Consider the following 23,579-nt stretch of genomic DNA (forward strand, 5'->3'; position numbering starts at 1 on the left):
GAAAAAATGGCTAGATTTCGATAGTAGTAAGAGAAAGTATCGGTTAAAACTAATTTCGGCTATCAAAACAAGTGGTTTCAGTGTCAATAAATTTCTTTTAATGGAGAGTTTATCCAAGGTATTTTTTCTTTCTTAAACCTGCTTGAAATGATAGATTTAAAGCTGAAAAGAATTTTTATTTCAAGTTGATTGTAAGTTTTGGTGCCAGTCCCTGGTTTGTTAAAGACCATGAATGTGTGTGTTATAAGGTGTTTAGGTGTTTTTTTTTTTTTAAAAAAAAATATAGTTTGAAAATGAGTTTTTCTTAAATCAAAATAGACAAGCTTTGTTGTCAGCATTTAGAGGTCGCTGGGATTTAGGCAGGGCAAGTGATACGTTATCTGGTATTTTTTTTCAAAGAATTAAAGGGTATATGACCTATCATTTTCTCAAGAAAAAAAAAAAAAAAAAGGATCAAGTGTGTGGGTTAATCTAGGCCCGCAAGCATGAATCTTTTTCCAGAAGCCCAAAAGCTCTGAAGCATCAAAGTATGAGAGATCAAGCTTTTATTTTTTTAATCTTTTTTCATTTACATTCTTATCCAACCTTGTCCATTCTTTACTTACTTATTTTTTAATTTCACACTTAATATTTGATTGATTATTAATTGGACACGTGACTTGTTTTGATTTGATTTTTTTTTTAATCGCCTTGATATTTAATGATATTTAGTTGGTTTTTAATTTTATAGGTGTTAATTTGAGATAAAAAATTAAAAAAAAAAAATTATTGAACCCAATTAAATTCATAATCTGGATCATGAGTTTTGGTGATTAACTTTAGTTAGGTAGAGATCAAGTTTTCATAAATTTTTTTGTGTATAAATAATTCTTAATTTATTTAATTGAAAGTAAATATAAACTTTTTAAATTTCAATTGAATTTTTTTATATAAAAAAACATATGTTAGAACTCTGCCTATACATTTTTTTATCAAGAGGTGTACAATAGCTAGTAAATCACCAGTCGGTGTGTTGAATAAACGTTGTTAAATGGACTCTATTATTCTATCATGTCTGCAAATCGAATTTTAGGATATTTTAGGCGGTTTCATCTTGTCAAATTCAGAACAACCTTTTTCGTACCCAAAAAGCTCTTAATAAAATGGGCCGACCATCGGCCCATATACCTCTATTACGGGCCTGACTTGTTACTTTGCTAATCACAGTAGCGTACCGACTCGTCATCATTGCCAAGCTTTAAAACCCCCCAAGGCGCCAAAATGAAATCAAATCATTTTTTTTTTAAAAAAAACGAAAAACCCTCTCCAATCCAATCCTCTTCTTCTTAATTTTCAGGGTTTCGAGAATTCCAATCTACGGAAATCCCTTTCAATGTCAATCCCTAAAACCATCGATTCCTCGCTCTGGTCTGATTCTTTCACTGCCATCCTCACTGACCTCGAAAACGCCTCGCTCTCCTCTGATCTCCCTCCTCACCTCGTAACTACCTCTCTCTATTTTTCTTTGTTTCGCTTACAATTTGAATTTGATTTTGTTTTGTAGGCGAAAAAGCTGAAGGAGAATCATGCATGGTTTGTGGAAACTCTTTCTCTATATAAGAAACCGAACGCGGGATCACGAGTGGCTTTGAATTTAGAGAAAATCAAAGCTGTTTCTAATTACATTCACCTAGTCCCTATATCAGTTGCCTGATACCTTCTGGCTTTGTGTCAGTTCATTATCAGACACAGTTATTTATAGGGTTCCACGTTCAGTTTATCACATGGCAAATAACATGCCTTCATCTTTGCATTTTTGAGTTACGTGCTGGGAATACAGGTTGCTGCTGCCAGGGTGCTATCTATGTTGTTTATCACAGCATATTATATTGAACCAAATTCGTCTGGCAATGTGTGCTTTGGTCTGGATGATAAGCAGGTTTGGCTTTTTAAGCTGTGTTTTCTTAAAAGAATAAGAATTTAATTGTTTTTATCCTAATTTTGATTAACTGTTTCTTCTAGATCGCAGATATAAGGCACTCTGTAAAAAGTACATTAGTTAAGCAGTTGGACCAGAATGGAGACTTATTTGTTGCCACAGTCAATCTGCTTACTGCTGCTACACATTATCAAGTATGTTTTAATAGGGTTTATTTCCTATATCTTTCCACTTGAATTGGCTTCTGACACAGAACTTCACGATCCATTGATACAGTTTTTTTGCTGTTATCTCAATACTTACTCCCTCATGGAAAACATCTGGATAGCTTTTATTTTCTGATAAAATCTGGTATCTCAATAACAGCTTTCTAGCATTGAATAAGGCTACTACTGAGGTGATGATTCCCGACCGACTCTGCTTTTCATGCATTGACAACATGTGTAAATCTTTTCTCACCACAGTAGAATCGCTAGCTCCAGTTCTGGATGCCTCCTCTGAAGAGATCTTAATTTCCTTGCTGCAAAAGCAGAATTAATTCTAAATCTCACGAGATCTGCGCAAAGCAACTTATCCAGTTCTGGATGCCTCTTAATAGATTCTTAATTTCCTTGCTGCAAAAGCAGAATTAATTCTAAATCTCATGAGATCTATGCAAAGCAACTTATCTTTATCCATTTGTACACTTGTCTTGAAAATGTCAGGTTCTGGCCTCAAATTGCTGAATGGGTTCAGGTCATCTGTGACTGGGGTTAAAACTATAAAGCTTATGCTCATGCTACTGCTTCTTGCTTTGGAGATTAGTAAATCTTCAGAAAAGGAATCTCAAGACTTTGCTGAAGTTTCAAATGTTTGTCTAGGGCTTTTGCCTATTCTGTGCAATTGCATTACAGCTACTGAGTGTAGTTCCCTCTCCTTGGCTACCATTGACTTAGTACTGAGAAGATTTTTGACACCTAACACTTGATTCCCCTTCATAGAGAAACATCTTCAATTACCTCATGTTATTTTGAAACTTCATGATCATAGTTCTTTCTCATCTGTTCCAATTACATTGAAGTTCCTTTTGACTCTTGCACGTGTGAGAGGAGGTGTTGAAATGCTCCTTAGTGCTGGTTTCTTCTCATCTCTTAGAGCTTTGTTTGCATATTCATCGGGTGTTGTGCCTTCCACAATTATGACAAATGATAAGGTCTTCATAAAGCATTCTGACAAAACAAAAAAGCCTCAAACTATCTGGGGCCTTGGCCTGGCAGTGGTCGTAGCTATGATTCACTCGTTAGGAGACAGTTCTTATACTGAGATTCTGGACAAGGTGATTCCTTGTGTTTTATCAGAGAAAGCTGAACTGATTTCTTATTATATCAGTGCACCTGATTTTCCATCTGATAGTCGTGAGAAGAAAAGACCACTGGCTCGAAGGACACAGACTTCTTTGAGTGCTCTTAAAGAAACAGAACATACTCTTATGTTGATGTGTGTGCACTAGCTAAACATTGGAGGTGATGGGTTAAGGTCATGAAAGAAATGGATTCAGAGCTGCTGGAGAAAAGTATTCCTCTATTAGCCTTTATTAGTCCAGGAACTCATCGCGTCGGAGAATCTTCCAGAGGAGTTAGAATTCTGCAAGAAACCATCATTTTTAAATAGCAGGAATGGATTGTTTTCTCTTCCACCCCTCTGTTGTGCATCAAAGCCCATGTCTTCTGCTTTCTCAGTCATCACTACTGCTACTGTAGGCAAGGGCCATTCAGTTTCTGCATACTTGGTTGCCCTGCATATTTATAGAATCTCTTTTCTTCTCTTGAAATACCTCTGTATGGAAACAGAGGGTGCTGCTAAAAGATCAGAGGAAGTGGGGTTTGCTGATCTAACTCAGATTCCTGAGCTGCCAATGCTTGAGATATTGCATGGCTTGCAGGTAAAAAGTGCTAGTGCTCCTGTATTATCAACGAGTTCAGTCCTCTCATTGAAGGGATGTAAACTGTTTGAGATCATGAAAAAATTTCACCATTGGCAGTCAATGAAGTTTCACCATCTATGAGAGATTTCTGTGTTGCTTTTGATGTAAAAATGCTTTTGATGCCTGTACTGACTTGTTATGTTTTAAAATGCAGGATCAGGCAGTTGCTATTGTTCCGGAACTTTGTGGTTCAAACAAATCAAGGTACATCAATTCTGAAATCCAGTCAGTCTGTCTCTTATTACCACCGATAATGGAGATTGCCCTATATTTGGAGTTCTGCGTTTTACAGATTTGTGGAAGAAGCCCTGTATTAGGGCGTGTGGAGGAATTTTCAAAGGAAGTAAAATTGTTGTCAAAAGGTGATAGCCCTTTCATACTGCTAACTATATTCTGAACTAATATTTTTGATTTACTATTATAATTGCCTTTGCTTTTTTTTTTTTGGTAGCCATGGGAGTCTATGTATTCTTAAAAGCATCAGTCACATCATTGAAACATTTAACATCTCTTCTCTATCCCGTATTGTCAAAGACCGAAGGTTTATAGGCGAACTTAGTTGGGTGAGTAACAGATCACGAAAATCCTGTACAGATATCAGAATTAGGCATGGCCAAGATATTTGCATGATTACAACGTAAAACTCTGCATAACATCAACATGTGACAATATCAGAACCATACACCATTGATTATCGCTTAGATTTTTCATGGCTCCTCTAGCTCAGTGAAGGAATAACACACAAATATAATGAAGATGGTGCCACATATCATCGATCTGGCGTTGTTTCGCAGTCATCCACTTCTATGATTTTAAGGTGCCCTGTTACAAGACATGCCTTCCAGCAAGGGATTATAATTATTCCTCGATCATGCACCGACTGCTGTAATGATGTAGGGAAATGAATTTTTCTAGGGGGACTGAATTTTCACTTTTGTGCTGAATGGGCCCTGCCCCCTTGCATGCGTGATGCCACAAGGTAGCATGTTTTTGTGGTGAGACAATTGTTGAAAGAAAAGCAACTGCATATTATTGCAGCTCTTGACAAGAAATGTATCTTTGTCTCTCTTTGATGTAGGTGGTAATGCTATTCATACAGGAACAGGTCTTGAGTAATTAGTTACTCGAATAGTATCTATCAATCACGTCATTGTCATGTAGAATTTCCCTTAATTGATTCCAGATGGATATCCATGCCTGCATCATTTTTTGTAATCGTGTATGTTTCCTCATCAAAAATCATCTCGAAAAATAAATCTGGTATTTTTATTTTATTTTATATGTTTTTTTTAATGTATTAATATTAAAAATAAATAAAAAAATATTATTTTAATATATTTTTAAAGAAAAATTACTGAAATATTTTTGAAATTTGAAAAAAATTGATTTTTTTTAAATTAATATATTTTTAATGTTTTCAAATCATTTTGATATACTAATTTTAAAAAAATAAAAAAAAATATTATTAGTAATTTTTTAAATAAAAATATTTTAAAAAAATAACTATAATGATAAATACCTCTAATTTCCAAAAACGAACCATCATCGGTGTTTTTTTTATTATTTTTAATAGCTCCGGTATAATAAAGTTGAGGAATTTCAAAGAGATTTTGCTGGAAACAATATTGTTAAATCTCTCTTTCAAATATTTTAGTAGTAGTAAATTTGTTAGTTAAATACTTTCCCATCAAAGTTAAGTTGAAGGGGCTTAGTAAATGAACGGGTCCCTCAACGGTAGTTGGCTCCCCTACCACGTCACAGCTGTCAGTTATCACGTTTATTCAATAATTTATTGATTTTTTTTTTTTTTTTTTAAAATTTCCTTAGCATCGAATAGTTGTCTAGAACTGCCGTTTAAAATTTTAAATATATTTTTTAAACAGTTTTTATTTATTTTTATTTTTAAATTGTTTTGAATGTTATAATATTAAAAATAAATTTTGAAAAATAAAAAATATTTTAATATATTTTTTGAAAAAGAAAAAATCTTTCTCGATGCATCGCGAAAAACTTAATCACCGACAATTAGATCATTAATGCATAAATATGATATCCATCGCTGAGTTGACTTTGACTAGAGAACAAAATCAATAAGGCCACCTTAAACAATCTTCAGTGTGAGATCAGTGTTATGAGATCCTCCTGTCACATGTGAAATTTATTTTTCATTTCATTTTTTTGTTTTAAAAATAATTTTTTAAAAATTAATAATTTTTTTAATATTTTTAAATTATTTATGTTAAAAATAATTTTTTAAAAATAAAAATTATATTAATATATTTTTAAAATATTTATTATTACACTTTAATAATTTTTTTAAAATAAAAAAATTTATTTTAATATATTTTTAAATAAAAAATATTTTAAACAATAATCGTACTACCTCCTTTTTTTTTAAAAAAAAAAAAAAACGAAAGATGATCCGGGATGCGTTACTGATGTGTATTTCAAGATAAAATCAAATCAAATCATTGACAAACATTAATCATGGCGCATGAAATTTGTACGATTTTATCTATCCCTCATAAATCTTGCCATATCCGAACAAAACCACTTCCAAACGACGCCGTCTCTCCACGGTGATAATAAAGCCAAAAGGCATATACCACTTAGGATCCCTTACTTAACCCTAGTCAAAGCACGCCTAACCACAGTTAATCCCAAACCACCGCGATCCTTCCACGTGTCCTGATCTATGATCCAAATCCACCCTCTCGCCCTATAAAGTCACCCCCAAATCACCCGGAAACCCTATCAAAACAGCTCTCGTTTACTCCTTCTTGGAAATCAAATCTCTAATCTCTCTCCTCCACAATGTCAAATCCTAAGGTATTCTTTGACATGACCGTCGGCGGCCAACATGTTGGTCGGATCGTCATGGAGCTGTTCGCCGATGTTGTTCCAAGGACAGCCGAGAATTTCCGTGCTCTTTGCACAGGTGAGAAAGGTGTTGGCAGGTCCGGCAAGCCACTTCACTTCAAAGGTTCAAGCTTTCACCGTGTGATCCCTAACTTCATGTGCCAAGGTGGTGACTTCACCGCCGGAAATGGCACCGGCGGTGAATCAATCTATGGGGCTAAGTTTGCCGATGAGAACTTCGTGAGGAAGCACACTGGACCTGGTGTGCTTTCCATGGCTAATGCCGGTCCTGGGACGAATGGATCTCAGTTCTTCATCTGCACTGTTAAGACCGACTGGCTTGACGGGAAACATGTCGTTTTCGGTCAGGTTGTTGAAGGGATGGACGTGGTGAAGGCAATTGAGAAGGTTGGATCTGGAAATGGCAGGACTTCGAAGCCCGTTGTTGTTGCTGACTGTGGTCAACTCTCTTAGAGTCCCTTGGCTGACATGTCGTTCGGTTGTGTCTTGTTTCGTCTTTTCAATATCGGGTCTGCTCTAGTAGTTTTGGGTGCGTTCTAGTGATTTAGTTTTTGAGGTTTTATATTGGGGCCTTTGTTTTAGTCTCTCCCTTTGGAGTTTGGTGGTTCTATCAGGCTTTCGTGTGTTGAAAATGAGCTACCATGAATAAGATAGGCTTATTACTATCTAATCGAGTTCTTAATTACTGTGATTTTGTGTTTTCTCCAGTGATTAGCGTGCTTATAATCTCTGTGTACATCATCATCTTAATGCCTTGTGGTCCTTCGGATTTTACGTTAGATTATTTTGGAGGTGTTGCGCACGGTAGATGCGGAAACGACAAAGACTAGGAGAAAGATGTTGCCTTTGCAGTTTGCACGACGGGGTTGGTGAAAATGATAATTGTCATGTAGCTAGCTTAGATAATTACGAGGAACAGCAGATAAATGTGGAAATAAATTCTGTGGTCCATAAAATGGCCTGTTTGGCCTGTTTTGGAACGTGGATATGTGCCACAGATATTGGTTGGTGGCTCGATGTTGAGGGCTTCATCTTGTGATTCGTACTTTAACCAGGTAAGCCTGCAAATGGGCTTCGTACTCGTTGGTTTTTGTTGAACTCTGTGAGTCTCGGATACCGAGCTATGATTAGTTTATATAGCATACAATGGCTATACACAAGTTTGGGCCTGCTGGCCCATCTGAGATCATAGCAGAACACCCGAAAACCGAAGTAATTCATGTTTCCTTCAGCCATGTATGTACTACTAAAGAAACAGACCAGCGAAGCTTCCTTGGATCCATCTACGACCATGTACTATATCCGATAAAATATAGTATTTTAAGCGTCTCAGTCTTTGGCTGCTAATAGATACACCCATGCATCGCCAAAAAAAAACCCTCCACGCTGCTATGGTGGATAGAAATTAAGGCACCATCAATCCTTGACCAGGACAGCCGCCAGTCAAGAGCTGTGGGCTGGAGAAGCTTAAGAATTAAGACAAGTCATCACTATGGCCCTAACCCATAATTAATTATGATGTTTAAGCAGCTATACTCTCGCCTGTTCATAATTTTATACGAGAATTAAGGAGGAATACGTGGTTTTTTTTTTAGAAATGTATTAAAATATATAGTTTTAATTTTTTTAATATACAACAAAATAATGTGAAGATATAAAATAAAAAATTAATTTAAACAAAAAAAAAAATTTAAATCTGAGCTGACACCAACATCTTCGGGATACCCCATTTATGAAATGATGCAACTAACTAAAAATTGGTGTGGAAAGGGGGACATTCGACGGAGCTCATGATTATTACCCCAAGGCCATCACTACAGCCTCTAAGCACATTGGCTGTCGTCCAGCTTGTCATGCACAATCATGTGCATAAAAAGAACTTTAATATTTATTTCGTCTCCCAATGGTATCCCAAATCTATCAAATTTCTACATGGGAATATTTTTTAATTGAAAATATTTTAAACTAATATATATATTTTTTATTTTTGATAGTGGCTTATTAAAACAATTAAAAGTATTGAAATAATATTAATTTTAAATTTTTTTCAAAAGAATTTTTAAAAATATTATGTGCCCGTTCTACTATACGGGGTCTCGGCCCCAACCTCATTGCCTGCTGTTATGGATTTGTTGCACACCAAAGCTGGGGTACTCTCGTCATTCTACCACCAGAACCCACCAATCCAAGAATTAAAAATAAATGGATGGAGATGAAAGGTTTTTAATCCTTCAATAACCCAATTAAAATATGAAACGTGCTCAAACCCTCCAAGTCATGTTCACATGAATTCAAACCCTCCAGCTTCTCTAACAGCGTCGTGCCGACTTATAAATATTCTGACGCGAAACACGTAATCCTTACTCCTTCAAATCGGAAATTTCAAATAAAACGCCAAAGAAGGAAAGAAAGAACCCCATCAGAGAGAGCCTCGCAGAGAGAAGAAAGAAACAGCTCAAAGCGCTGTCGTTTCTGTTCATATGGTCGTTTTGGCGCGAAATGAATAAATTCCTCCATTCATTTCCTGCTCTGTAAATCCAACAACCTCAGTTTTGGAGAAAAAGAATTGATTTGATTTTGATTAGCTATTATTTGACTAATTTTTTTATATTTAAAGTTAATTGGGAGAGATGGGAGTATCGGAGAATTCAAGAGGGCTAATTCTAGCGGTGGCATCGAGTGTATTTATAGGGGCGAGCTTCATTTTAAAGAAGAAAGGACTCAAACGAGCTGGTGCTAATGGTACTCGCGCAGGTCAGTTCATCTATTTATTTTCGATCTCGTTTCATTGTCTTAATTACCTTAAATCATCTGGATTTCAATGTTATTGGTTGTTTAATTAGGTTATTGGTTGTTTAATTAGGTAATTAGCAAGTTTGAGACTAAAAGACGAGAACTTTTTAATATGGTTGTGTGATAAGTTCAAATTTGAATTTGGATCCAATTCTATTAAAAAAATAAAAACAAAATAATTCTGGGTTTTTGTTTATTAGAATAATTGATGTTTTTTGAGTCGACAATGTAGGGGTTGGAGGTTATACTTACTTGCTAGAGCCGCTATGGTGGGCAGGAATGGTGACAAGTAAGTAATACATGGATTGGATGATGCTGTTTCTGTCTGAATTATGTGATTGTTTTGGTTGCGAAATGTCGTGTTAAATTTTGGCTTTTTATGATGCACAAACAGTGATTGTTGGGGAGATTGCGAATTTTGTGGCTTACGTTTATGCTCCAGCAGTTCTAGTTACCCCACTTGGTGCACTGAGTATAATTATCAGGTAGAGATTGCAGATGTGTGGAATCTCTCTCTCTCTCTCTCTTTAATGTTGTGATTAAATAGTTCGTGTTTTGATTTATAATTAACACGTGTGTGGAAATTTGAGCAGCGCGGTTTTGGCACATTTTATGTTGAGAGAACGGCTGCAGAAAATGGGTGTTGTAGGATGTGTATCTTGTGTTGTGGGATCGGTAGTGATTGTAATCCATGCACCTCAAGAGCATACACCTAGTTCTGTACAAGAAATCTGGGCTTTGGCAACCCAACCAGGTTAGTACTCTTTTTTATTTTTTGATCTTCTCTTTTGTTGAACAAATTTATTGTCTTGAGTAATTACTTATTGACTTATTGGTTTTGTTTTCCCCTCACATCACAGCATTTCTAATATATGCAGTAGCTACACTTTTAATAGTGTTAGCTCTGATTTTGTACTTTGAACCGCGCTGTGGGCAGACAAACATACTGGTCTACTTGGGAATATGTTCTTTGATGGGTTCAATAACGGTAATTATGATTTCTTTGAGTTAGATGTACAGACATTCTTATTCAAATTTGTATGGAATCTCATTTCATTTTCATTTTGTTAGTTGCCTTGCGTCATGATTCCTAGCATTAACTCTGGCTTATGTTTTTTTTTTTTTTTTCCTGGTGCTATTCAGGTTGTAAGCATAAAAGCCATTGGAATTGCAATTAAGTTGACATTGGAAGGGATAAATCAGATAGCTTATCCTCAGACTTGGTTTTTTCTCTCAGTTGCAGTGATCTGTGTCATCACACAGTTAAATTACCTGAACAGGGTAAGTTTAATGTCATCAATTGTATTTCTCGAATGTAAGTCATGGTATAGCCTTGCGTGAGAAGCAGAAACCCATAGATTCATTAGTGCAGGGGAAAAAAGGAAACAAATTATGCAAGTAATAATAGAAAAAGAACCTGGAGTAGGTTTCTAGGCGTGGTTTTGAGTTCAAAGGAGGCCATGGAATATGAGTTAGAAAATAGAGATATCTCTATTACCGAGCTATACACATGATTTTGTGTCTGGGATGCTGTCTTTAAAGAATTTGAATTTCATTTTAACTGGGGAATGTCATTTAGTTGGATAAGGATGAATAGGTAGGGTACTTTATGTTAGGAGGTGGTACTGCTTTCTGTGAAGTTAAGCTGATGGCGTAGTGAACCAACTTGTTCCCGTCAAATGTGCGGACGAGAGCTATGGGCAAAGGGCCAGCTATGCTACTTGGTCCTGAGTGTGATATAGTTGGAAGAAAGTGTTTATTTGGTTGGATATTGCAGGTGGGTGATAGTAGGTAGCACAATTATTTGTTAGGCTATCAGATTGGGTTAGAAAACCTCCATGTTCAATCATGCAACTTTGTTTCTTTATTCGCATCATGTCTCAAGCAAAGACTATCTCTGGATATTTGTTGTACACAAGTGAAAATGATCAACCTGATATCCTCAAGTTTATTGAAGCAGTTTCATCTTCATCTTCATCATCAGTTTAAGTTTTTCCTGTCAGATGATATTCTATTTAATAGTTATCATTCTCATGTCAATAGTGTTTTATGTTCCAGGCCCTGGATACATTCAATGCAGCAATTGTTTCTCCGGTGTATTATGTAATGTTTACAACCCTGACCATCATTGCCAGTGCCATAATGTTCAAGGTGAATGACTGATTCATCCTCTGGGATTCGTTTCTGTCGTGTATATACAGTACTGTTGTTTACAATTACCATGAACCTGCAAGCTCAAAATGTTTGTCACCATGTAATTTCTGCAGGATTGGTCGGGCCAAGATGTGAGCAGCATAGCCTCTGAGCTTTGTGGATTTATCACTGTTCTTTCAGGAACAATCATACTTCACGCAACAAGAGAACAGGAACCAGCTCCGCCACTAGGTAAATACATTCCATATCCCATCTCTTCTCCATTTTTACTCTTTGCTTAAGGGTTGTCAGTGTTGGGCAGATGATACCAAAATTCTGTTTGGACCCATACCCATTTAAGGATGAGGCAAAAGAAACAGATATAATTCAACAGTTACTAATGAACCATATTGAAATGCTTGGACCGTCTATCTATGATTTAGAAGCATCTGATTGAAACTGTAGGACTGTTGTGTAATTTTTGTTGTTCCTCTTCCAGTTAGATAAGCAACTGACCTTCAATGAAAATAATTTCCCTGGTGGGAGAGGGAATACTAAACCTTGCACATAATATCAGGACCTTAGAGATGAAGGAGGAAATCGTTAACAGCAAAAGCATGCGAGCCTTGACTGAATCCCAAAGCAGTTTAGTGCTTTGCTCACCATATCACCAACAAAATCTATTTACCCTTTTGTGCTTGGCGCATAGCCACTCACCTTACAGCTCACACCATATCTGCAAAACCCCGTTTACTTTCCCTTCAACTCAATTACTTCTCTGCTTTTCAAGTTAGCTGTCACATCAGTTTCCTTGTGGTATTGATTGCTGGCAACTAACTGCCATCGTTAGTAGCAGTTTCCTCGCTACCTTCATTAATGTGAGAATTTGCCATTAACTTGAGTTTATGACTCAGGCTTTAATATTCCTTGCAGGAACTGTAACATGGTATGTTAGTGGGGATTCCCTTAAAGGTATTGAAGAACATTTAATCACTGTACAGAGTTCAGATGAGCAATGAGCTTTTTTTTTTTTTTATACTTTTAACTGGGATTTGAAAAGATGGTCTCCCACCATTGAAGCAAGAAAGCAACCAAGGGTGAGATGTATTTGCACAGTGAGGAGCTCTTCTTTCACCCGGAGAATTCCTTCGTATCAATAGTGAGCTGCTTCTATGGATATCATTTCTTGACAAGGCGTGTGAAAGGTGGCCCTCAATGGAAAGAGTCATTCTCACCTGATATGCCCAAACTTTTCTGAAACTTCGAACATGCATGACGGTGTGGAATCAAAACCAGTGCAAGGAAAGATGTTGGGCCAAGTCCACGATCTTACTTTGCCCATCATGGATGGCACTTGTACATTTTGGTGCGTGTATTTTCTTCATGTGAATTCCTTGTTGATTTTCTTTGTAAGTGTGTATTTATGATTGATTTATAGGTAGTAAAATTTTGAAATATTGCCATTTCTCCACAGAGCTCGACTTACCTTCTGAAGGAAAAATTGACAGATCAAGCTATAATAGAGTTCCATAATTTCTTCTCTGGTATTTCTGTTCTCTCTTGCTGTGTAATCCTGTATTACATCCTTCGAAGCGTACCTTAAGATTTAGGAATTATGTTTGAGGAATGTTGATGCAAGAATTGCTGCTTATTTTGTTTTGTTGCATGATCTGATGCTTTTGCTGGTCAGCATTTGGTCATAAAGATAGTTTCACTTCTTGGGAGATCATTCATAATTAAAAAAAATATATTAAATTAAATATATTAAATTGATGTTATTTTAGTGTATTATTATGATATTGATATCAAAAATAAATTATTTTTTAATATATTGTTAAATAATAAATACTTATAAAATTTCTTCCATCTTAATACCAGATACCAAACATGTAAATAAATTATTTTTCCTCTCCAAAAATTAGCTTTACTTAAACTCACGTTTTTATAAATTGAAATTTCCAAAATATTTGTGAACTCCAATGTTGGAGAACATTTCTTCTTGGATAAAGAGGACAGACCGGATCTCGTCGGAGTCATCAAAGGATCGACAAAGATATCTTCGTAGCCATTGATCAAAGTTCTTAAAGAAAATCATGTAGAGGTGATGATAAAAGTTTAGAATGGAGGAGTTTATTTTTTATTTTTTGTAATTTTTAAATTTAAATTTTGTAGTTATTAATATAATAATCATTAAAAATTTATATTATTATTAATTTAAAAATTTATAAGATTAATTGAAATATAGTAAGTTAATTCAGATATTCATATTAATAATAATTTTTTTTAAAAGAAGCATTAGAGTAAAAAAAAAAGCGAAAAAAAGATTAAACACATGATATGTACGAGATTAACATTATTTTAATATTTTCAAAGATACATGTAAAATATTTTATATTTTTTCTATCTATAAATTTACATGATTTTTTTTAATTTAAATATGTATGCTCATAAAATTAATCAGACCTATCAATTTTATATATATATATATATATATATATATATATATATATATATATATAAAATGTATTGATTTACCACTGTTTTACGCGGTAAAAATACTTCCTTGGTTTGGTTAAGTAATTATGTACCATGCACAAATTTAAATAATGAAATTATAAAAAAACTATCTTTAAAAAAATATAAAAATTAATGTACTTATAAAAAAACAACTATTTTTAAAAGTTTAGATTTTATTGAAAAATACACGTAATATTTCTAAAACTATGAACTAATCCCCACCATCAAATACTCAAAGAGTCTCTAACACCCATTCTCCACTGTCCGATCAAATCGACCCCCTTCATCCCATTATATATTCCCCTCTCCGCTGCCAAAACACGCAATCTTAAATCCTCAAAACCAAAACCTCTTCAGAGAGACCAAAAATATCTGAGCGAAAAACAGCAGCAACACCATAATGGCGGAAAAAGCTTCTTCTCCTTGGGGCAAACCCGGCGCGTGGGCCTTGGACGCCGAAGAACACGAAGCTGAACTCCAACAAGAACAACAGAATTCCCAACGAGCATCCACTGAACCACTCGGTGGCACCGCTGAATTCCCTTCTTTAGCCGCCGCCTCTAAACAACCCAAAAAGAAAAAAAACAAAGCCCTCTCTTTAGCTGAACTTTCTAATTATCCATCGGCTAAGCAAAGTCATGAGCCTGATCTCCTCAATCTCCCAACTAGACCCCGCGAACGCTCCGCTGAAGAGCTTGACCGGGCCCGCATCGGCGGCGGGTTTAAATCGTATGGTTTAAATTATCGTAACGGGGGGGAAGAGTCTAATTCGAGGTGGGGTGGTGGTGGTAATGGGAATTCTAGGGTTTCTAATAGGGAGTCGAACAGGGAATTTGCTCCGTCGCGAGCAGATGAGATTGATGATTGGTCGAAAACGAAGAAATCCCCGGTGGGGAGTGGGTATGAGAGGAGGGATAGGGATAGGGAGAGGGGATCTTCTTTTTTCGATTCTCAGTCTAAGGCTGATGAATCGGAGAACTGGGTTTCTAATAAGACAGCGAATGATGGGCCAAGGAGATTTGGTGGAGTGAATAATGGTGTATTTGAGAAGAGAGGGTCTTTTGATTCCTTATCGAGAGAAAGACATGGGTTTAGTGGTGGTAGTGGTGGTGCTGCTGATTCGGATAATTGGGGGAGGAAGAAAGATGAGAGTCTTAACAATGGTAGTGGTGGTGAGAGGCCGAAACTGAAGTTGCAGCCAAAAACTTTTTCAGTGAGTAATGGGAATGAGGTGGCGGGGAAACCTAAAGGGCCAAGTCCGTTTGGAGATGCAAGGCCAAGAGAGGAGGTGTTGAAGGAGAAAGGGATGGATTATAAGGAGATTGATGAGAAGTTGGACGCTGTGAAAATTAGTGAGAGAAATAAGGATGTGGAGAGAGGGGATTCATTTGGAAGAAAGGGATTTGGGATTATTGGTGGAGGTTCCGGTAACGAGAGAAGTTGGAGGAAGCCTGATGTTAACGATTCTGGTTCGCGTCCACAGAGGTTTGTTTTACAAGCTCTTTGATTGAATTGTTGGCTGATTAGTGATTTGTATTTAGATCTCTTTTGCTTAGGAGATTTCAGTCTAGTTTAGATGGTATATTTGATTTTCTTTCGTGCGCGGTGTATTATTTGTCTACGGGGGTAGAATTGGAGTTGATCATCTTAATTATGAGGGAGGTAATTGTATCACTTGAATTGTGCGTACTTAGGGAATACTGCCTGAGGATTATTTACTAACTCTGTCGGTAGTTATCTTAACCTGATAAGATAGCTCGTTCTGGTTCTATTGTCGTATTGGTTCTCGAGAACTGTTGTGCTCTTCCAATATTTTAATACGTTATGTGAATCTGATTAGATAATGCCTCGTGCAGCTCTCCTGTCCTGCCTTGCTAAGTTGTAACAAAGCTACTGAACTTTATGTGATTGCTTTTATCTTAAAACTGATTCTCTTTGGAACTTGAGAGAAGTCATTGAGATTGTTGTGCGAATTACAATTCTTGATTTCTGATATGGGAAATCATGTATAAATCAAGGGAATCTTTTATTCCTAAGAACTTGGATTATGCATGCATCTGAATTGGCCTTAGCTTTGTGGATTGGGATTAATTGCCAGGCCTGTTCAAACTCATGTAATTGGAAGTTACAAAGGCTCATTACTTTTGATTTCGTGATAAAGTGGTTGATATATTTGCTTTATCACAACTCACTCCGGATATTCTAGTCGTGCCAGGTATGTTGGATGGATTTCTTGCTTCCTAAAATTGTTTCTACGTATTAACTGGTGTTAGCATATCAGACAACAAAATCTACTGGAAAAGTACTTCGCCTATTATATGGTTTCTGTTTCCAGTGTTTGTTTGATTATAGCTGTTGTCTGACACAAATTGTATTGAATGAGAGCTATTTCAAATCAAATGTGAAAGTTTAGAGCTTTAGTTATTTTCTTATCATGTCATTGATTATGTAGGAATTGCCCTGTAATGAACTGCTTAATTTTGTGAAATTATTGTGTGTTTGATGCAGTTCTGGGACAACTGAGAATGGAAGCATTGCTGAGGATGGGCCTGCCATTGAAGATGCAGCTGCTGAAGGAAATTGAAGATGAATTTTTGCAGATTAAAAAGCTGAGGATCGAGAAAAAGAAAAGAGTAGGAACATTTTATTTATTGGTTGTCCAAGGTCTTCTGTTTTGTCCAATTGTATCCGTGCGAGTTATGCCGGGGCTCATTACTGTTGAACACAATGTTGAGACAATTTTGGTAGGCATACAAGTAATTGACTCTGGTTTGCCTCTTTAGCTTGTTTTGTAGCTGGGATTGAACTTCAGGATTAAGTGTTATTACATCACTACTTATTCGTTCTTTTTTAACCCCTTTCTACTCATTCTTGGTTCTGATTTTGATTACCGGAAATCTGTCTGCGGGTGCAATGGCACTCGTGATTTTTCTCATCGTCTGTATTTCTAGTACCTTAAATGAACAAGGCATTCATTTTTCACGAGTTCCATGTAAGACCGAGGATGTTATAACGCATTTTTTATAGATGTGTCTTGATTATATATACAATGACAGAATTGCAGCTGTGAATTCTGTTGTTAGAGGTTTTAGGGCTTCTTAACTGGTTAAAAGCGAGATGCACGAATGGCATTGACATGCTGAAAATAAGCTCAAGTTTGATTATTCTTCTGCCTCTGGTAGAGGTACGTCTAAGAGACCTTGTATTCTCCAGCTTCTCCAGCTAAAAATGGACGTGTATAGTATTTGGATGAGTTCAACTACAGAGCGTGGGCACGCAGAAAAGGAGTGCTGGCGTCCATATCGGCTAGGACACTTCTTGATCATATGTCAAACACACATTGGAGCTTGTTCTAGACAGAAAACGGGTCATTTAGAATCATATGATCTTATCCCTAAATTAGCAAGTGCAGAGAGATCCAACAAAGACTAAAGATGAAAATTCCAAGTTGTGGGGTGTTTAGAATCGTTGAGCCCACCCGCCACTGCCAATTTTATTCCTCAAAGAAAGGCCGCATCTGAGACTGTCGATGCTTGCTTCCGAGGTTTCTCCACCTTGCGGTCAAAATAGATCGCGTGGGACGTCCACATCCATAAAATAATGAATCGTATTCCAAGTTTGTGGAGACAGGGACACTGGATTGGATGCGGGCAGGGCCTTTACAATAAAGGGCAAAGCTAGTTTGCAAGATGAAAGATGGGACGCACGAGTCCTCTCAGGCACATATGACAAAGGTAAAGGCCTCTTGAACAAGATAGAAAATTTTGGCATCAATGCGGCCGCATCCAATGCAATGTAACTGCGTTGTAGCTGAAAAGTAAAGGGGAAATGGCTTTCCTCTACAGCGGGACGAGTGTATATTGCACAACTCAATCAATGCTTCTTGCTACTTTAACGGCTAGCTAACATCTTCCTCCACCGCCAAGAGTTTCAAAAGATAACTTCCGTGTAGCTTACCACGTATCAAGTGTCTAGAATGCAAGTGATACTGCCATGAATGAGTTAGGTAAGGACGGCTAGAAAGCCACTCAGTTAGGAGGATATTGAATGCATTTAAGTACATAATTCTTTCTTCTCGTCCCTGCTAAATTTACCACTGCTGGTTTTCACATGGTGGTTAATGTTTCCAAGCTTGTGTTTTGTTTTGAAATATATTAAAATATATATTTTTAATTTATTTATAACATCAAAAACGTATTAAAACAATCTAAAAGTATATATGTAGCATCTTGTTGAATTCAAACCCCAGATGATAAAGAGGACGCAAACTCACTTCCTAACAAACAAACTCCTCGAAGTTAAGTCCAATACTATGTAACACCATATATACACGACACAACACAGTTCTATGTCATGATGATGATAGAAGGGTGGAGCTAGTATAGTAGAGCCTGGACTCCATGGGAGATCCTCCCCTGAATATGGGTTCTAGGCATCATATTTGCTGGACTTCTAAGAGAACTTAATTGAGCTGGTTTCATTCTATATGATCCAACCAGACCTCAAGAACATTAATCTTTCGAGTACCAGGATTGGGCTCTCAACCGATCAAGGAGTTTCTCGGTACATACTGTAAATTTGGGCAACGAAAGTTTCAAATGGGAACTCCCAGAACACCAGAATCTGCGTGTAGCAATAAATTAGGGGACCTGCCCCCATGCCATATGACAAAAGGTATCCTTTATCATCGCTAGTCTTAAATAGGTTGTCCGTACTACCAGCTGTTCTCTTCGTTTAAATTGGTTTTTTTCAACATCTTATAAATACAGGCAGTTGGAGAGTTAATGACATCTCTACTCATTTACTTCTTTTTTCTTGACAATTGCTGCGGTGTTCATAACATCAAGCCTTTATATTCTTCTCTTTAAATCTTGGTTGTGTTTCCTGTATCTATCAAGGAACATGGACTGGACACGCAAACTTCTTTTCTGTGTTTTTCTTATTTTTGCTGCAGCCATCGGTGGAACTCAAGCAGACGCCACAGTCACCGGCACTGTCTTTTGTGACCAATGCAAGGATGGCCGAGTATCCCTTTTTGACTATCCCATTTATGGTGAGATGAAGATCCACTGCGGTCATCAGCTAAATTTCTTCTATCCACTTCCTTGTGTTTCCTAGTAATCATTTGACAATGTTGTTTCTGCAGGAATCAAAGTTACAATGACCTGTGCTGATGCTAGTGGTCAAATCACAATGTCGAGGGAAGAGACCACAAATTGGTTTGGAAACTATGTAATGAAGTTTGATGGCAGCCCAGATTTGAGCAATTGTTATGCTCAGGTTTCAAGCAGTGGTCAGGGTTCAAATGTCTGTGGTGCAGCAGCTGGTCCTGCCCAAAAGCTTAGACTAACGTTCAGGATGTTTGATATGGAGTTTTACGCGGTGGATTCTTTGCTAACTGAGCCTTCAGCCTCCATGTCTTTTTGTCCAAGGTCCGTGAACCCAGTGCCTGCACCTGTAGCACCTGTAACACCTGTAAGGCCTCCAGTGACTCCTGTAACACCTGTAAGGCCTCCAGTGACTCCTACAACACCTCCCCCTGCTTTCAGGCTTCCTCGAATGCCTCCACTGCCACCACTGCCTCCTCTGCCTCCTCTGCCTCCTATGTCACCAGTTCCCATCCTAGAAGCATCAGCATGTCCACACCAGTAAGTTCATTATCAAGGACCCATCGTTTTGGTTATTAGAAATTCAGTAAATAATACCATTCCAGTGGGACTTCAAATAGTGTAGACTTGTATGATCTATGTTTCCACTAACAAGAGCAAGTAATTCTTCAGGAGCTGGACTATGCCAGAGTACAAATGCTACTGGAGGGCAGTGAGCCCTGACATGAAGGTAGCTGCTGTCTTCGGGTTGCTCGCGGCTAGAAGATACGGAACAGATATGACATTATGGCAAGGCTTGCAAGGGAGAGGTGACCCGTACAGGACTCTCCTGAGGGAAGGAACAACTGCTCTCCTCAATTCCTACAACAGCATTGAGTTCCCTTACAATGCAATCAGTGTGGTCACACGCATGAACTGGGCCTTGATGGGTTCCCAAAGGAGTGTCCTCCTGACAGCTTTGAGATTCATGAGGGCAAATTCTGGTTATGGCAGAGTCACCTGCAAATTCAACACTTGCAAATGATGTATACTATTCATTGGCTTTTGTTTGCCCATTGGATATATTCCATTCCTTCTATAATTATAGATTAATAATGCGCACTATAATCCTATTTCTGTCTTGTTCTTCTTGTTTGTTTAGTACAAGCACTGGGATTTGTATCGATTTATCAACTATTGATATTATCATATATATGATTATGATTCAGTTTTGAGAATGTTTCATTTTTAGATTATATGCTTCCAAAAAAATGGTAAAAAATGCCAATAATTACAAGTGATATTCCTTAAATTTGATACATCATAGATCATAGCTTTTGTGAGGGATTGATTCTTAATTTGGGCATGTTTTGGTTTTATTAGGTGGTATTTGTTTTTGTGTTTTAAAGATGTTTGTAAAAAAATTTGAATTTTTTTTATTTTTTTTATTTTAAATTAATATTTTTTTGATGTTTTTAAATCTAATAAAATCTTCTGTGAGGTCATTGGCAGACATCATCGCTTTCAACAACAATAATCCTGATCTGATAAGTAGTTTCTATGATCATGCTTTACCAAAAAAATCAAATAGGCAGAAGAACTTAGCTCGCTATAGAACATGGTTAAACCAATTTACAACATCCTTTGGCCCTTGATTTATGCTCTCCTATCAGCGAGGAGATCTCTCCATGCTTCACACCGAAAATGATGCATTGGAAATTCACCTGTCCAATTGCAAATTTATCATGCTGGGAGTTTTAGAGCCCGTTTGGCTCTGCGGCTACATTTTATTTAAAACAAAGTGCGTAGCTGTTTGGTTAAGAAAAAAATTAGTTTATTGTTTATTGGGCCTCACTTAATTTCTGTGTTAGAAACGCATTTCTGTGTTAGAAACGCAGGAAGAGAAAAGCAATCATTTTTGCTTTTTTCAGTGCAATTAACATGAACAGTGTATTGTGTACACTGTTCATGTGAACAATGCAAGAAAATTGCACTGTTCACTTAAAAATAGTGAACGGTGCAATTCTCTTGCACTGTTCACTTGCCTGCGGGAACATTTTTTTTTTTTTTAAAACATTTTTTTTAAAAAAACTAGTTTAAAGTGAATTTTATACCTGATAATATTTTATCCAATTTTATTACATGCTAAAAATATTATGAAAACTGTAGCTTTTGTCGGATGTATTTCGTACGTAATGAAATTATAAATGGTTTCATGGAATAATAAAAAATATTTTATATAAAGTATGATTTATTTCATTATATAATAGCAATAATTAAATCCAAAATATTTAAATTAAAAATCATCAGTATTAATATATATTTAATTTTAAAATTATTTTATAACCTCAATTTTAAAAGCACTCTTAACCAAACACATTAAACCATTTTTTCTTCAACTTCAATTTAACCACAGTTTTTGAAGAAATATGGAAATATATGCAGTGATCCCATGCAAGATTCAAGTGCAGAAATCCTGCACAGATATTCTGCACACATTACTCCATTGAGAGATCCACTGCTATAATCCTTCATTTCATTTATGTCATGATTTCCATAATCTCTGCACCAAATCATTGTATATATATAGTAAGTAGTAATGACTGTAATGTATGAAATGCCTATTTAAAGGCACGCACAATATACATGAACACAAGTTCAGTTTTCCTACATGGTATCAGAGCCCTTTATCACTATGGCTTCTTCTTCTTCTTCTTCTTCTTCTTCAGTTCACACAACGTTTTCTGCTGCTTCTCTTGAGACTACACTCCCAAAATCACATTTTCCTGATATCTCCATCAAACTGGCTTCAAACAATTATCTTTTGTGGAAAGCACAGGTTTTTCCTGTTTTACGTGGCTATGGACTCCTTGGATATGTGAAGGATGAAGTCCCTTGTCCAGAATCAACTATCATTGGTGAGAATGGTGAGTTGCTAACAAATCCTGCTGCAGCAGTTTGGTTGCGCACGGATCAATTGATCCTTAGATGGATCAACAGTTCACTATCTGATGGACCTCTCTCTCAAGTCATCAATAGTGAATCTTCACATGATGCATGACAAGTGTTAGAGACCCTTTATGGCACTCACACCCGAGATCGCATCCAACAAATCAAAGGAGAATTACAGTCTCTGATAAAAGGTAATTCTTCACTGGAAGATTATTTACAAAAAGCGAAAGCTTTGGCTCTATCTCTCTGTGGTGCAGGTAAACCAATGGATGATGATGAATTCATCATTTGTATTCTTCGGGGACTAGGATCTGAATTTGATCCCATAGTAGCAGCATTAAATGCTAGACACTTTTCCATCTCTTGAAGGAATTATTGGCAAACTTCGTGACTTTGAAATTCGAATTCAAGGAGCAAGAACAACTGCTCCCTCTATGGCGTTTTATACAAATCGTGGCCGCACAAACTCAAAGCCATGGATCAACAACAGCACTCGTGGTCGCAATAATCGCAGCTTTACTACGAGAAATCTCCCTAACAACACTCCACTACGAGCTAAAGAGACTGGTTTTCCTCGCCAAAACGGAAGCTTCAATGGAACCCGTCATAAACAAATTCCACATAACAGTAATCATGGGCGTGGTAGCATCACTTGTTTTCGATGTGGGGGACCTAATCACAAAGCAGATAGATGTTTCGCATCTGATGAAGAAGCTTATCAGTACAAGGCCTTCGCTGCAATCAAAATTGGGGAAACTACAGAAGATCCATGGTATTCTGACACTGGAGCAAACCAACATATGACATCCGACACCAATGAAGTCTAAGGTATTATTTCTTATCCTGGAAATGACTCTGTTATGGTTGGAAATGGCCAGGGCTTACATATTACTGGTACTGGAAACGTTACTATTCCCACTACCAGTCTCAAGCTAAAAGATGTCCTTGTGGTTCTTGAAATTAAGAAGAAATTATTATCTGTATCTCAGTTCACAAGAGATAATAACTGTTATTTTCTGTTTTATCCATGGGGTTTTATTCTTAAGGACATGAAGACGAAGCAGGTAATTCTTAAAGGTCTCATGAAGGATGGGTTATATCCGATCAATCTGCAACAATTCTCTACAATTCCAGTAAGTTTTTTAGCAAATAAAGTGTCCAGCAGCTTATGGCATGCACGATTGGGACACCCTCAAGCCAGAATTCTTACAAAATTATGTTTACCATCTATGGACAAACAAAATGCGTTCTGTGAGAGTTATGTTTTGTGAAAATCAACAAAGTTACCATTTGAATCTAGAAAATCACATGCTACTACTTTTCTACATACACTGCA

At 36.8% G+C, this 23,579-nt stretch overlaps 5 protein-coding genes across 9 annotated transcripts; all 5 read left to right on the forward strand.

The window, feature by feature from the left end:
- The first annotated feature begins 1,298 nt into the window (after positions 1-1,298).
- On the forward strand, positions 1,299-5,082 carry LOC118040495 (uncharacterized). The gene is made up of 3 exons (XM_035047464.2): positions 1,299-1,918; positions 2,002-3,839; positions 4,036-5,082. The coding sequence occupies exons 2-3, from the start codon at positions 3,618-3,620 to the stop codon at positions 4,276-4,278; spliced, it is 465 nt and encodes a 154-aa protein (XP_034903355.1). The 5' UTR covers positions 1,299-1,918; positions 2,002-3,617; the 3' UTR covers positions 4,279-5,082.
- Positions 5,083-6,617: 1,535 nt separating this feature from the next.
- Positions 6,618-7,452, forward strand: LOC118040494 (peptidyl-prolyl cis-trans isomerase 1). Its single transcript, XM_035047463.2, has one exon. It carries the CDS (start codon positions 6,696-6,698, stop codon positions 7,212-7,214), a length of 519 nt encoding a protein of 172 aa, XP_034903354.1. The 5' UTR covers positions 6,618-6,695; the 3' UTR covers positions 7,215-7,452.
- A 1,578-nt stretch (positions 7,453-9,030) lies between these two features.
- Positions 9,031-13,353, forward strand: LOC118040492 (probable magnesium transporter NIPA6). 4 transcript variants are annotated; one of them, XM_035047461.2, is made up of 10 exons: positions 9,033-9,292; positions 9,379-9,515; positions 9,787-9,843; positions 9,949-10,039; positions 10,148-10,308; positions 10,415-10,542; positions 10,698-10,835; positions 11,613-11,705; positions 11,822-11,939; positions 12,621-13,353. In XM_035047461.2, exons 2-10 carry the CDS (start codon positions 9,392-9,394, stop codon positions 12,704-12,706), a joined length of 996 nt encoding a protein of 331 aa, XP_034903352.1. In that variant the 5' UTR covers positions 9,033-9,292; positions 9,379-9,391; the 3' UTR covers positions 12,707-13,353. The 4 variants fall into 4 exon arrangements, 2 of the variants coding, with proteins under 2 accessions (XP_034903353.1, XP_034903352.1); XR_004686073.2 differs by having other exon boundaries at positions 9,034-9,515; positions 12,621-13,053; positions 13,126-13,353; XR_004686072.2 differs by having other exon boundaries at positions 9,034-9,515; positions 12,621-13,053; positions 13,162-13,353.
- A 1,160-nt stretch (positions 13,354-14,513) lies between these two features.
- On the forward strand, positions 14,514-17,058 carry LOC118040490 (eukaryotic translation initiation factor 4B3). Its single transcript, XM_035047457.2, has 2 exons — positions 14,514-15,689; positions 16,713-17,058. Exons 1-2 carry the CDS (start codon positions 14,605-14,607, stop codon positions 16,786-16,788), a joined length of 1,161 nt encoding a protein of 386 aa, XP_034903348.1. The 5' UTR covers positions 14,514-14,604; the 3' UTR covers positions 16,789-17,058.
- Positions 17,059-18,481: 1,423 nt separating this feature from the next.
- LOC118040491 (uncharacterized) lies at positions 18,482-20,529 on the forward strand. 2 transcript variants are annotated; one of them, XM_073408773.1, is made up of 4 exons: positions 18,482-19,257; positions 19,351-19,677; positions 19,708-19,852; positions 19,985-20,529. In XM_073408773.1, the coding sequence occupies exons 1-4, from the start codon at positions 19,107-19,109 to the stop codon at positions 20,334-20,336; spliced, it is 975 nt and encodes a 324-aa protein (XP_073264874.1). In that variant the 5' UTR covers positions 18,482-19,106; the 3' UTR covers positions 20,337-20,529. The 2 variants fall into 2 exon arrangements, with proteins under 2 accessions (XP_073264874.1, XP_073264873.1); XM_073408772.1 differs by having other exon boundaries at positions 18,550-19,257; positions 19,351-19,852.
- Positions 20,530-23,579: the final 3,050 nt, after the last annotated feature.

The sequence above is a fragment of the Populus alba genome, chromosome 4 (assembly GCF_005239225.2).
Source record: "Populus alba chromosome 4, ASM523922v2, whole genome shotgun sequence".
NCBI lineage: Eukaryota > Viridiplantae > Streptophyta > Magnoliopsida > Malpighiales > Salicaceae > Populus > Populus alba.